The sequence below is a fragment of the Gallinula chloropus genome, assembly GCF_964237585.1.
Source record: "Gallinula chloropus genome assembly, chromosome: 1".
NCBI classification, from domain to species: domain Eukaryota; kingdom Metazoa; phylum Chordata; class Aves; order Gruiformes; family Rallidae; genus Gallinula; species Gallinula chloropus.
In genome coordinates, this window is record NC_140085.1 from 1,445,191 (window position 1) to 1,458,089 (window position 12,899).

The window sequence follows — 12,899 nt, forward strand, 5'->3', positions numbered from 1 at the left end:
CCCCATATCCCCCCTCAGTACCTGTATGGGGCCCAAGTCCCCCTTCAGATCCTCAGAGGGGCCCATTTCCCCCCTCGGATCCCCAGAGGGACGCACATCCTCCCTCAGATCCCCTCAGAGCCCCAGAGGGGCACATGTTTCCCCCCAGATTCCCTCTCAGAGCACTTACAGGGCCCGTGTACCCCCTCAGATCCCCCTCAGAGCACTTACAGGGCCCGTGTACCCCCTCAGATCCCCCTCAGAGCACTTAGAGGGCCCGTGTACCCCCTCAGATCCCCCTCAGAGCACTTACAGGGCCCGTGTACCCCCTCAGATTCCCCCTCAGAGCACTTACAGGGCCCATGAACCCCCTCAGATCCCCCTCAGATCACTTACAGGGCCAACATGCCCCCTCAGATGCCCCCCAAGCCCCAGAGGGGCACACATCCCCCCTCAGAGCCCTTATGGGACCCATGTCCCACCTTGGGCCCCCACCCTTTAGAGCAGAGACCACCCTGGGGATGTGCAAGACGTGGAGCTGTGGGGGTTTTGGGGGTTCAGGGGACTTGGGAGGTGGGTTAAGGATACATGAGGTTGGGTTACAGGGATGTGGGGGTTATGGGGACATGGCAGTGGGTCAGGGGGACATGGGGTTATGGGACAAACCCCATGAGAAAGGTGCCTCACTCTCTCCCATAGGATGAAGGAGTGGTGGGTGCAGGTGGGGCTGCTGAGCGTGCCCCTCCTGGCCATCTACCTGCACATCCCACCCCCCAAGCTCTCCCCAGCTCTTCTCTCCTGGAAGTCTTCTGGAGGTTTCTTCACCTACAAGGACCAGAACATCTTCTACAGAGGTGATGGAGCCATGATGAGCCCTGGGGATGCCTCATCCACCCTGGAGCTGAGGGCTCTACTCGTTTTGGTGGCACTGGGGGTGTCCCCAGGGCTGGGTGAGGTGATGACAAATCCATCCCAAAATGTAATAGCATCCAGGGGGAGCCACTGGCAGGATCCAGGGGCAGTGTGGCTGCTGGTTATCAAAACTTAACTGGGTGAAGGCACCAAGGTTGGTGTTTCAAAAGGCTGAGGGAGCTGGGGCTGTTCAGCCTGGAGAGAAGAAGCCTGAGAGGGGATCTGATCACTGGTTCTCAAGAGCTGAAGGGTGGGACACAGGAGGCCATGGGCAGCCTCTGCTCAGTGTCTGTGGGGACAGGACAAGGGGCGATGGGCTCAAGTTGGAGCACAGGGAGTTCCAACCCCAATGTGGGGAAGAACTTCTTCCCAGTGAGGGTGAGGGAGCCCTGGGACAGGCTGCCCAGGGGGTGTGGAGTCTCCTTCTCTGGAGAGATTCCAGCCCCATCTGGACACCGACCTGTGTGCCCTGTCCTAGGGACCCTGCTTTGGCAGGGGGTTGGACCCCATGATCTCTGGAGGTCCCTTCCAGCCCCTGTGATTCTGTGATCCTTGAGCAGCACCTTGGTGTTGGTGGGGAAGAATCCCAAGAGCTTCTGACAGGTCACAGCAAAAAAAAAATACTGGAAAGCCCTTTTTTAATTATAGAATCAGAGAATCCCAGCCTGGTCTGGGTTGGAAGGGACCCCAAGGGTCACAGAGCTCCAACCCCCTGCCACAGGCAGGGACACCAACCTCCAGGCCTGGAGCTACACAAGGTTGCCCAGGGCCCCAGCCAACCTGGCCTTGAACACCCCCAGGGATGGGGCACCCACCCCCTCTCTGGGCAGCCCCTTCCAGCCCCTCACCACTCTCTCTGTAGGAGCTGAGAGAGCTGTATGGAGGAGTCGTTGCCACTGTAGCAACTTTGGTTCCCAAAATTCCTCTTGAGCCAAGTCAACCCCAGGTTTGGATCAAGCAGCAAAGTATCAGAGGCCACCGTGGCTCATCTGGGCAGGTTTCTGAAGCCACACTGGCACTGGGAAGCTGCTGCATGAGTCAAACCCCACTCTGGGTTTTGAGGGAGCAGGGAGGGGAGGAGGAAATTGGTGGAGGGGGGGAAAAGCTGACCCTGAGCTGCTCTGTTCCCTCCCCAGATTCAACCGGCGCTGTGGGCAGCTCTGATGTTGTCGTCCTCCTGCACGGCTTCCCAACCTCCAGCTATGACTGGTCCAAGGTGAGGGGATGGAGTGCATGGTAAGGGGTGGGGATTTTGGGTGCCACCAGCAAACCCCACAGGGCTTTTTTCCCCCCTCCTGGGTAAAAGCAGAGAGACGTGAGCTCAGTGCAAGGTGGGCAACGCTCTGGAGAAGATCCTGCTTGGGGTACCACCACGCTCTGGGGCATCCTCCTCCTTGCACAGCAACCAAGCTCTTTTCACAGCATTGGAGGGTTTGGAAGGGACCTCAGGAGATCATTGAGTCCTTTCATATCCATACCCACAAGAATTTATTGGCTTTTGGGGGGGGATGATCCTGGTTTTTAGGGAATTTCCACCTCCAGCAGCTTTCTTGGAGCTGGAAGACACCGTTTTGTGGGGGGTGGGGAGCAGAGAGGAGCGTGGCCATCTGTGGCTGTGCCTCACAGGAGGCTTTTCCTCTCTCTGCTCCCATCAGCTCTTGGCTGGGGGGTGGGTTTTGAAGGTGTTTCTCCTCTTTGCAGGTCTGGGAAGGGCTGACCCAGCGCTTTCACCGGGTGGTGGCTCTGGATTTCGTAGGATTCGGTTTCAGCGACAAACCCGTAAGCAGCCTGGGGAGGAGGATCTGCTTTTGGCCCAGAGCTTGTCTTGCTGTGCCAGCAGCCCTGGAAAATGAGTGTTTGTGGTCCAATTCCTAATCCCATTTACATCTGGGAAAGGAATAAGACGTTCTAACAGTGGGAAGGGCTGGGGAAGGTTTGTCTTGGACGTAAGCTCTGTCCACATCTTGCCTTTAGTTGGGTTTGATGTGACTCCAGAGCAAACCATGAGCCCTTTGGGGTGTAGGCAGTGCTCCTATGGGTTTCTGCAGGTAGCTGCTGGCCCAGGAAGTTTTTTTACAGAGAGTGGTGAGGGGCTGGAAGGGGCTGCCCAGAGAGGGGGTGGGTGCCCCATCCCTGGGGATGTTCAAGGCCAGGTTGGCTGGGGCCCTGGGCAACCTTGTGTAGCTCCAGGCCTGGAGGTTGGTGTCCCTGCCTGTGGCAGGGTGGTTGGAGCTCTGGGACCCTTGGGGTCTCTCCCAGCTCAGCCCAGTCTGGGATTCCATGATTCCCTATGGAAGCTGGAGCTGGGGGGAAATGATTCCAGGGTTCCCATGAGCCATAGAGCTGGGAAGAGTTTGGTTCTCCCAGGGGATCCATGGTTTAGATGGGATACAAGGAGGAAGTTCTTTGCAGAGAGAGTGGTGAGGGGCTGGAAGGGGCTGCCCAGAGAGGGGGTGGGTGCCCTGTGTCTTGGGGGTGATCAAGGCCAGGTTGGCTGGGCCCCTGGGCAACCTTGTGTAGCTCCAGGCCTGGAGGTTGGTGTCCCTGCCTGTGTCAAAGGGTTGGAACTCTGTGATCCTTGGGGTCCCTCCCAACTCATCCCAGCCTAGTCTGGGGATTCTCTGATCCTACGACCTCTCTGCCCAGGGTTGCAAACTTCTGGTTTCCACCCCATATTCCTCCATTGGGGTGTTTATTCTCTGAGCTGCTGGTGGGTCAGGCTCACACTGCAGCTCCTCTCTCCTGCTTTGCTTCCCAGAGACCCCACCACTACTGCATCTTCGAGCAAGCCAGCATCGTGGAGGGGCTGGTGCGGCACCTCGGCCTCCACCACCAGAGGATTAATCTCCTGTCCCACGATTACGGCGACACTGTGGCTCAGGAGCTGCTGCACAGGTCACTGACACCCCCCTGGAGTTGCTCTGGCTGCTCTTTGTTGCCCCTGGCAAGATGATTTCCAGCAGATAAGTGGAAGGATGTAGGTGCAGAACCCCCTTTCCCCTCCGTCCTTTTAACAAAGGATGGGCACATCCATGGTGGGCAGAGGCTCCTCTCCCATCATCGTGGGACTTGATGGTCTTAATGGTTGGACTTGATGGTCTTAATGGTTGGACTTGATGGTCTTCAAGGTCTTTTCCAGCCTTGTGGTTCTGTGAAATCCCAGCTCCTGGGATGTTTAATTTCCCTCCCGAGCTCCTTCTGATCAAGCCAGGGACAGCAGGGGAGCAGAGGTGATCTGACACCGTTAATTTGACTTGCTGGTTGGTCACTCCTTGGAGACTGGAGAAGGTTTAAGTTGTGTTTCATCATCTTCTCTTCCATCCCCAGGTATGAGCACAATAAAACTGGAAGCATCTTGATCAACAGCCTCTGTTTATCCAACGGAGGTGAGGATTGCTTGGAGCGGTGGGATGGGAGGGATGGGGATCTGTGGGGTGGGGTGGCTGTCCAATCTCCATCCCCTGAGGGAAAGCACCACTCAAACCCCAAGTGATTTGCAATTAAGGTGCTGTAATTAACAGGGAACATCAATCCTTGGGCTGTATTGGGAGGGGATTGTCCCTCTCTGCTGTGCCCTGTGAGGCCCCAGCTGGAGTCCTGTGTCCAGAGCTGGGGCCCCAGGACAAGAAAGATGTGGGGCTGTTGGAGAGGGGTCAGAGGAGCCACAGAGATGCTCAGGGGGCTGGAGCAGCTCCCCAATGGAGAGAGGCTGAGGGAGCTGGGCTGGGTCAGCCTGGAGAAGAGAAGGCTGTGGGGGGACCTCATTGCACCTTCCAGTCCCTGAAGGGACCCCAGGAACAGGAGGGGAATGGGCTTGTTAAAGGGCAGAGACTGGCAGGACAAGGGGGCTGGAGAGAAGCTGGAGGAGGGAAGGGGGAGAGGAGATATTGGGGGGGAAGTTCTTTGCAGAGAGAGTGGTGAGGGGCTGGAAGGGGCTGCCCAGAGAGGGGGTGGGTGCCCCATCCCTGGGGGTGTTCCAGGCCAGGTTGGCTGGGGCCCTGGGCAACCTTGTGTAGCTCCAGGCCTGGAGGTTGGTGTCCCTGCCTGTGGCAGGGGGGTTGGAGCTCTGTGACCCTTGGGGTCCCTCCCAACCCAGCCCAGGCTGGGATTCTATGATTCTGTGATTCTATTCATGGTGCCTTTTGTGGAAGCACAGAGAAGGGACTGGGAGATGTGGAACACACCACTTCCAGCATATCAACTCTCTTCTCTCCCATCCCTCCAGGGATTTTTCCAGAAACACACTACCCTCGCTTCATCCAGAAGGTGAGCTCCTGCACCCCTCAAGCAGAACTCTGACCCCCTGAGTTTGGGCTGTTACCCAGCTCAGATGCCCACTGCTGTACTTGCTTTGGTAATTCCACCTTGAGCTGCTCATGGGGATGGCCAGAGGCTGTGGGAAGTGGTGGGACCTGTCAAGATCCCAACTAATCACCAGTGGTGGCTCACTGTTGAGAGCTCATGGGCATCTCAGCATTGACAAGGGTTGGGAAACCACTGTGATGTGGGAAGCCAGGGGAAAAAAGCCCTCTGAAGAAGCAGGATTGACCCATCTGTATGATACCCAGTGGTGCTGTCTCCTTTTTTTCCCCCTCTGCTCAAGATCCTCAAGGATGGGGGGTTGCTGTCCCCTGTCATCACACGCCTGATGAACTTCTTCTTCTTCTCCAGAGGGTGAGTTGGGTCTCTGTGCTGCTGGGCACAGTCCAGACAGGGGGATGTGGGCCAAGCAGGGAGATGGCCAACAGGAATTAGCATAGCAGGTATTTGGCAGGCGAGCACGTGCCTCAGCACTGTCCCAGGAGAGATTTGCCCCTGGAATTGAATGACCTTGATGTTCTGGGCTGTTCCCTCTCCGTGTTGGCAAAGCTCTTCAGCCTAATAATAAACCACATGGCTTTTTGGTGTCCACTGAAAATCCTCCTCTCCTGTGAGGGCGGGACTTGGAGGTGCAACAGAGGCAGTGAAAGCACTGCCCTTTGACTGCAGCCTGCCCAGGAGCCAGCAGTGTGCCCAGGGGCCAGGAAAGCCAAGGGCAGCCTGGCTTGTGTCAGAGCCAGCGTGGCCAGGAGGGCTGGGGAGGGGATTGTGCCCCTGGGCTGGGCACTGGGGAGGCTGCAGCTGGAGTGCTGGGTCCAGTTCTGGGCTCCTCAGCACCAGAAGGACATGGGGGTCCTGGAGCGAGTGCAGAGAAGGGCAACCAGGCTGGGGAAGGGGCTGGAGGGCAAATCCTCTGAGGAGCAGCTGAGGGAGCTGGGGGTGTTGAGCCTGGAGAAGAGGAGGCTGAGGGGAGCCCTTCTCCCCACCTCCCCTGCCCTGCCAGGAGGGTGCAGAGAGGTGGGCGATGGTCTCTGCAGCCAGGGGCCAGGAGCTGGGCCAAGGGGCAATGGGCTCAAGCTGCCCCAGGGCAGGGTCAGCTCAGCTGGGAGGGCAAAGTTCTTCCCTGGCAGAGTTGTGGGGCTGTGGCACAGGCTGCCCAGGGAGGGGGCTGAGTCCCCAGCCCTGGGGGTGATGAACAGGGGGGAGATGAGGTGCTCAGGGAGCTGGGGCAGCACAGGATGGGAACAGTTGGATTTGATGATCTCGAAAGTCTTTTCCAGCCTTGTGACTCTGTGTGATACCCACGGTCCATGGACACTGCATCATCAGATATATTTATCAGATATTGCAGACCCTCTTTTTTCCCCCAAAAAGCCTTTCAGACTGTCCCATCAGTCCAACCCCAGCTGCTTTAGGGGGATGACCTGCGGTGCTGCGTTGGCACCCGCGTGTTTTGTGGGAAAAGCTTCAAGTCCTTGCTAGTTTTTCACCCTTGGGGAGTTTTCCAGCCCTCTGGTTGCTGCTGTGCTGCTCTGAACTCTTTCCTTCCAGGCTTGGGGCTGTCTTTGGGCCTTACACTCAGCCTTCACAGGCAGAGTACTGGGACATGTGGACAGCGATGAGGACTAACGATGGCAACCTCGTTGTTGACAGGTACGTCACCACTAATTGCTGCCTGAGCTGCTTTCCACCCCTGGAATCCTTCTCTTTGCAGGCAGAGTCATGCAGAGGGTCAGTGGTTACCAGATCACAGCCAGGTCCTTGGACATTGGCTCCCCAGAACCTCCAGCTGCTTCTAGTGGGGTCTGGGATCATTGCTACACCCCCCCCCAAAGAAAAGAGCTGGGGTGTGATGTAGGAGCAGGGATAGCACAAGGCAGGTAAATGAAGGCAGGAGGACCTGAGCCTGCACACAGTGGGAGAAGGAGAAGGCTGGAGATGTACAATGTGAGGTTCTGTTCTCCCTTGGAAATGAGGGGGTTGAATTTGAGGGGGGGTTTGTTAACAGCTGGAGCTGAATGTGGCTTGCTCCAGTTTGGGACTTTTGGAAGGACCTTGGGGTGGTGGTTGTGAGCTCGGTATCCCCACTGAGCAGGGCCTGTGCACGTCCTTCTCCCCCAGCTCCTCTCTCCTCCCACTGGAGACAAGCTCTGGACAAATCCCAGTAAGGACAGAACAGCTCAGCCTCTCCAAAGAGCTCACTAATTGCCTCTTATAACGAGGGATACACACCCAAGCCCAGCACTGGATGCACAGCTGATGCTCTGCCTGCTCAGCAAGTCCCAGCACAACACAGTCGTGCTGGTACCACCTTCACCAGCTGATGGGAAGCTCAGGGCTGAAGTATCTCCAGCCCCTTCAGTGTTGTGTCTCAGAGAATCAGGGCATTTATTTAGGGCAGCTTCTCAGCCTCAGAAGGCTTTTTATAACCCAACTGACCCAAACCTGCTGATTAAATGTGAGTCCCAGCAAGGAGTCTGCTGGCTGGGGGAAGGAGAGAGTCCAGATTTTCACTGCAGGACCTGAGTGGTGCCATTTCTCTTCTGAGTTGCTCCCCACACAGTAGTTCAGTGGAGATTAGTGGGGGAGAAGCTTCCCCTGAGCCAGCAGTGGCTCTGGCAGCTGGGAAGGGCGATGGGATCCTGGGCTCCATCAGCAGAGGGGTGGCAGCAGGGACAGGGAGGGGATTGTCCCTCTCTGCTCTGCCCTGTGAGGCCCCAGCTGGAGTCCTGTGTCCAGAGCTGGGGCCCCAGGACAAGAAAGATGTGGGGCTGTTGGAGAGGGGTCAGAGGAGCCACAGAGATGCTCAGGGGGCTGGAGCAGCTCCCCTATGGAGAGAGGCTGAGGGAGCTGGGCTGGGTCAGCCTGGAGAAGAGAAGGCTGTGGGGGGACCTCATTGCACCTTCCAGTCCCTGAAGGGACCCCAGGAACAGGAGGGGAATGGGCTTGTTAAAGGGCAGAGACTGGCAGGACAAGGGGGCTGGAGTGAAGCTGGAGGAGGGAAGGGGGAGATGAGATATTGGGGGGAAGTTCTTTGCAGAGAGAGTGGTGAGGGGCTGGAAGGGGCTGCCCAGAGAGGGGGTGGGTGCCCCATCCCTGGGGGTGTTCAAGGCCAGGTTGGCTGGGGCCCTGGGCAACCTTGTGTAGCTCCAGGCCTGGAGGTTGGTGTCCCTGCCTGTGGCAGGGGGTTGGAGCTCTGTGATCCTTGGGGTCCCTTCCAACCCAGCCCAGGCTGGGATTCTAGGATTCCTCCTCCATGGGGCACTGAAATGGGTTCAGAGCTGCTGCACCATGTGTGAGCCGAGCATGGGAGCTGCCTCCACCTTGGCTTTCAGCAGATGGATTCCTGCCCCAGTGTTTTTGTAGGATCTCATTGCAAACCTGCAGTTTGGATTTAGGGGGGTTGGGGGTAACTGAGCTTTCAGTGTCCATGCACCAGCTGCCTGCAGCCCACAGTGACTTACTGCAGCACCTGGACCCAGGATTAGAGAGTCACACACACCCTTCTCCAATTCAGAGGACCCACATTTCCTTCTCTCTCAGCTGGGAAGGGTTCAAACTTCACCCTCCCACCTCCACAGATTATGGGCTGTTTCCCCCTTCATAAATGAACTTGTATTATCTTCTAGCAAAACTCTGAGCTGGACTTTGTACTTAAGGGGCAGAGCTCGCAGGGGTGAGACCTGGCCACCAGGGTTGCAACCTCACGTGTACTTCTCTTTGCTGACTATCTGAATAAAACAAACACCTTAGGGATGGGCAGCAGACCAAGTTTTTGCCTTGCTGCTGCCCCCAGGAGACCAGGTGGCTGTGGGAAATGCAGAGTCCAGCTCCTTGGTCTCATCACATCACAGACTCACAGAATTGTAGGGGTTGGAAGGGACCTCCAGAGATCATCAGGTCCAACCCCCTGCCAAAGCAGGGTCCCTAGGACAGGTCACACAGGTCAGTGTCCAGATGGGACTGGAATATCTCCAGAGAAGGAGACTCCACACCCCCTGGGCAGCCTGTCCCAGGGCTCCCTCACTGGGAAGAAGTTCTTCTCCAGATTGGGGGGGAACTCCCTGTGCTCCAACTTGAGCCCATCACCCCTTGACCTGTCCCCACAGACACTGAGCAGAGGCTGCCCATGGCCCCCTGTGTCCCACCCTTCAGCTCTTGAGAACCAGTGATCAGATCCCCTCTCAGGCTTCTTCTCTCCAGGCTGAACAGCCCCAGCTCCCTCAGCCTTTCCTCCCAGGGGAGATGCTCCAGCCCCTTCAGCATCTCTGTCCCTCCTCTGGACTCTCTCCAGGAGATCCCTGGCTTTTTTATCCCAGGGAGCCCAGAACTGGACACAACACTCCAGGTGGGGCCTGACCAGGGCAGAGCAGAGGGGGAGGATCCCCTCCTGTCACCTGCTGCCCACACTCCTCCTGATGCCCCCAGGATCCCATTGTCTCTCTCAGCCCCCAGGGCACACTGCTGGCTCATGGCCACCCTGTCACCCACCAGGACCCCCAGGTCCTTCTCCTCAGAGCTCCTCTCCAGCAGCTCCCCCCAGCCTGTCCTGATTCCAGCCCTTATTCCTTCCCAGGTGCCAGACTCTCCACTTGCTTTTGTTGAACCTCATTTGGTTTCTCACTGGACATGGTTTCTCCAGGCACATGGACACATGTTGCCTGGAGAGCAGTTTCCAAGCTGTGCAGCTCCTAGAAGCACCATCTGGTGCATAACAACAGGTTTCTCCTCAGTATTTTGCAGTACATAAACCAGAGGAAGAAGCACAGAGACCGCTGGGTTGGGGCTTTGATGTCCACCTCTGTCCCATGTGAGTAGGAATCCCCTTTTCCTTGATTTGCTGGTGGTTCTCCTTGATTTCCTCAGTGGGGTGTTGGGAATCACCCCCTCCCCTAGCCCACATGCAGGGGGAACGTGGTGCTGGCTCCATCTGCTAATTGCTGGAGCCCCTGATTGCTCTGATGAGGATGATGTGACTCAATGGCTTGTGCAGAGGGTAGCAAAGTTCCCTGCTCCAGTTGAAGGCTGGGTTACAGCAGAGAGCTGTGAGATTAAGAGAAAAGGGGGTTGAGCAGAGGGAACTTCACTTCAGAGGTCTCCAGTTTCTCCAGCTGCTGCTCCCCAGGGAAGCCAAGGTGCTTTTCAAGCTCAAGAGAACTTGCAACTCTTCAAGGAAAGGTTTGGTGTTTGGAGGAGGAGGGTTTGGAAGCTGAATTCCACCCCAGGGCAGAGAAGTTCAGAGCCTTTTCAGCTGCTGGTTTGCTCAAGGCCCTGCTGAAAGCTGCCAGTGCAACATCCTAAGGAGAATGGATCTCCAGCAGGTCTCCTGTGCTGGGTTTTGGGATGTCCTCAGGAATAAAAGCCTGCTCTGTGCTTCTTTCTTGCAGTGCATCTCATCTATGGGCCCCTGGACCCTGTGAATCCACACCCAGAGTTTCTTCAGCTTTACAAGTAAGCAGAACCACACAAGTGATGTTTCATTTTAAGGGAGATCTTGTCTCAGACTTCTCCTTCCCCTCTCTTTTCATGGTGGAGGCTGTTTTTAATTCCCACCTGTCACCTGTGCAGTGGTGCAGCAGAAGCCTTCTGCAGTTTGGGAACTGCTTAAAACAGGGAAGAATCAGTGTCACAGCTCTCAGTCCCATCCATCATGGGCTTAAACCACATCAGCCAGAGTTAAGAGTTACTGACTCAGGTAGACAACTCCTCCAAACCTGAAGTAAATCCAGAACTCAGAAGGGTGATCAACTGTAGCTGCTGCTGGGGTGGTTTTTCTGTGCCAAAACCATGTTTCATTCAGAATCCCAGCTGCACAAGAGGGCTGTCCTCACTTCTCTGGTAGCATCTTCTCAGCTGCAATTCTTGTGCTTAAGCCCTTGCTGCATTCTTCCAACAGAAAAGTGCTTCCCACCTCCACAGTGTCCGTGCTGGATGACCACATTAGCCACTATCCCCAGCTGGAGGATCCCACAGGCTTCCTGAATGCCTATCTGAACTTCATCAACTCCTTCTGAGCTGCTGCAGCTTGGTTCTTGCTCTCTGTTTATGAATTGGGCTTCAGGGGGCAGGAAGAACCTTGCTGTTCATCTCTAGATCCACCACTCTGCACCACCACCCAACTCTCTGCCCACCAAAGTTTGGTATTTAGACAGTTAAATCCTTTGAACACCAGAAAAAGGTGAAAACCATCAACCTGAGGAGACTTAGAGGACACTGACAGCTCTTCCAGCCGTGTGCTCACCTTGCTTCTTGACTGACCCATCTCTATGTAGAACCAAAAGGACTCAAAGGAGAACAGGAACCCCTGAGGGAAGGCACAGCATGTATGGCAGTCCAGGAGTCCTTCCTTCCCTTCATCTCTAGCTGTGCTGCATGCCTGGAGGAGACAGGACTGCCCACAGCCAAGGATTGATGTGGAATTTCCCAAGATGGATGTTGGTCCATGGGTTTTTTTGGAGTTGCTGTGCTGGCAGTTTCAATTCTAAGTGTCAGAATTCCTGGCCAGCTTGTCAGGACTGAAGAATTTTGGTGGCCCTGCCTGTGGCAGGAGGGTTGGAACTCTGTGATCCTTGGGGTCCCTTCCAACCCAGACCAGTCCATGATTTCAGAGTTTGAATAAAGCAGGAGAAATGGATCTGGAATCCCCCAAACCATAAGCACTGGTGCTCTGCACCAGTAAATAGGGCTTTAGGCACTACAAGCCCATCTTCAGCAATCTCTTTTTAGTGGCCAGTTAACCAAAGGCAAACTCTAAACCTCCAGGTTTTATTTTTCAGTTCAAAGAGCAAGAGCCACTCACTGACACCACACCCTTGGGACTGTATCTCAGGAGGTTCTACCACAGCAGGCTTGGACCTGTTTTACTAGAGCAGGCTGAATACACAATGCTGGCACTAGAAAAAGCCATGGTTTTATTCTAAGCAATAGCTATTCCAGCCCCAGGGATCTGGGATGGAAGTTGAAATTAGTATTAAAACAGTCTGCCTTCCTTCCTTCTTTCCCTCCCTTAGAATCAAACTGGTCTGGGTTGGAAGGGACCCCAAGGGTCACAGAGCTCCAACCCCCCTGCCACAGGCAGGGACACCAACCTCCAGGCCTGGAGCTACACAAGGATGCCCAGGGGCCCAGCCAACCTGGCCTTGAACACCCCCAGGGATGGGGCACCCACCCCCTCTCTGGGCAGCCCCTTACCACTCTCTCTGCAAAGAATTTCCCCCTAATCTCTCCTCCCCCCCTTCCCTCCTCCAGCTTCACTCCAGCCCCTTGTCCTGCCAGTCTCTGCCCTTTAACAAGCCCATTCCTCTCCTGTTCCTGGGGTCCCTTCAGGGACTGGAAGGTGCAATGAGGTCCCCCCACAGCCTTCTCTTCTCCAGGCTGCACAAGCTGAACCCTTCCCTCCCCTGATACCCAAACACCAGTTCATCAGCAGAGATGCAGAACTTCCCTCACAAGAAGGTCACAACAAGGTCCTTCCATCCCCTTCTCTTCCCAACTTCTGGTACATTTCCCACCTTTGAGCCCAGGAAAAAGCTGCAGTGTTGTCTGGTATCATCAGAGAACTGCCTGAGCCTTCAGAGGTGAGGTTTAATCTGTGTTTAGCAATGTTTCTGCATGGAAGAGGGGAGAAACCCTCACACCAGGCTGGCAGACCCTGCACTTCCAAGGTGGTTTAACTGCCTGTGTTTGAA

At 55.8% G+C, this 12,899-nt stretch overlaps 1 protein-coding gene across 1 annotated transcript; it reads left to right on the forward strand.

Annotated features, from left to right (window-relative positions):
• Positions 1–679: 679 nt before the first annotated feature.
• MEST (mesoderm specific transcript) lies at positions 680–11,225 on the forward strand (the record flags this gene model as incomplete). The annotated part of the gene is made up of 11 exons (XM_084264225.1): positions 680–833; positions 2,028–2,107; positions 2,593–2,670; positions 3,650–3,786; positions 4,219–4,277; positions 5,117–5,157; positions 5,495–5,565; positions 6,763–6,864; positions 9,945–10,021; positions 10,599–10,662; positions 11,108–11,225. 11 exons carry the CDS (start codon positions 680–682, stop codon positions 11,223–11,225), a joined length of 981 nt encoding a protein of 326 aa, XP_084120351.1.
• Positions 11,226–12,899: the final 1,674 nt, after the last annotated feature.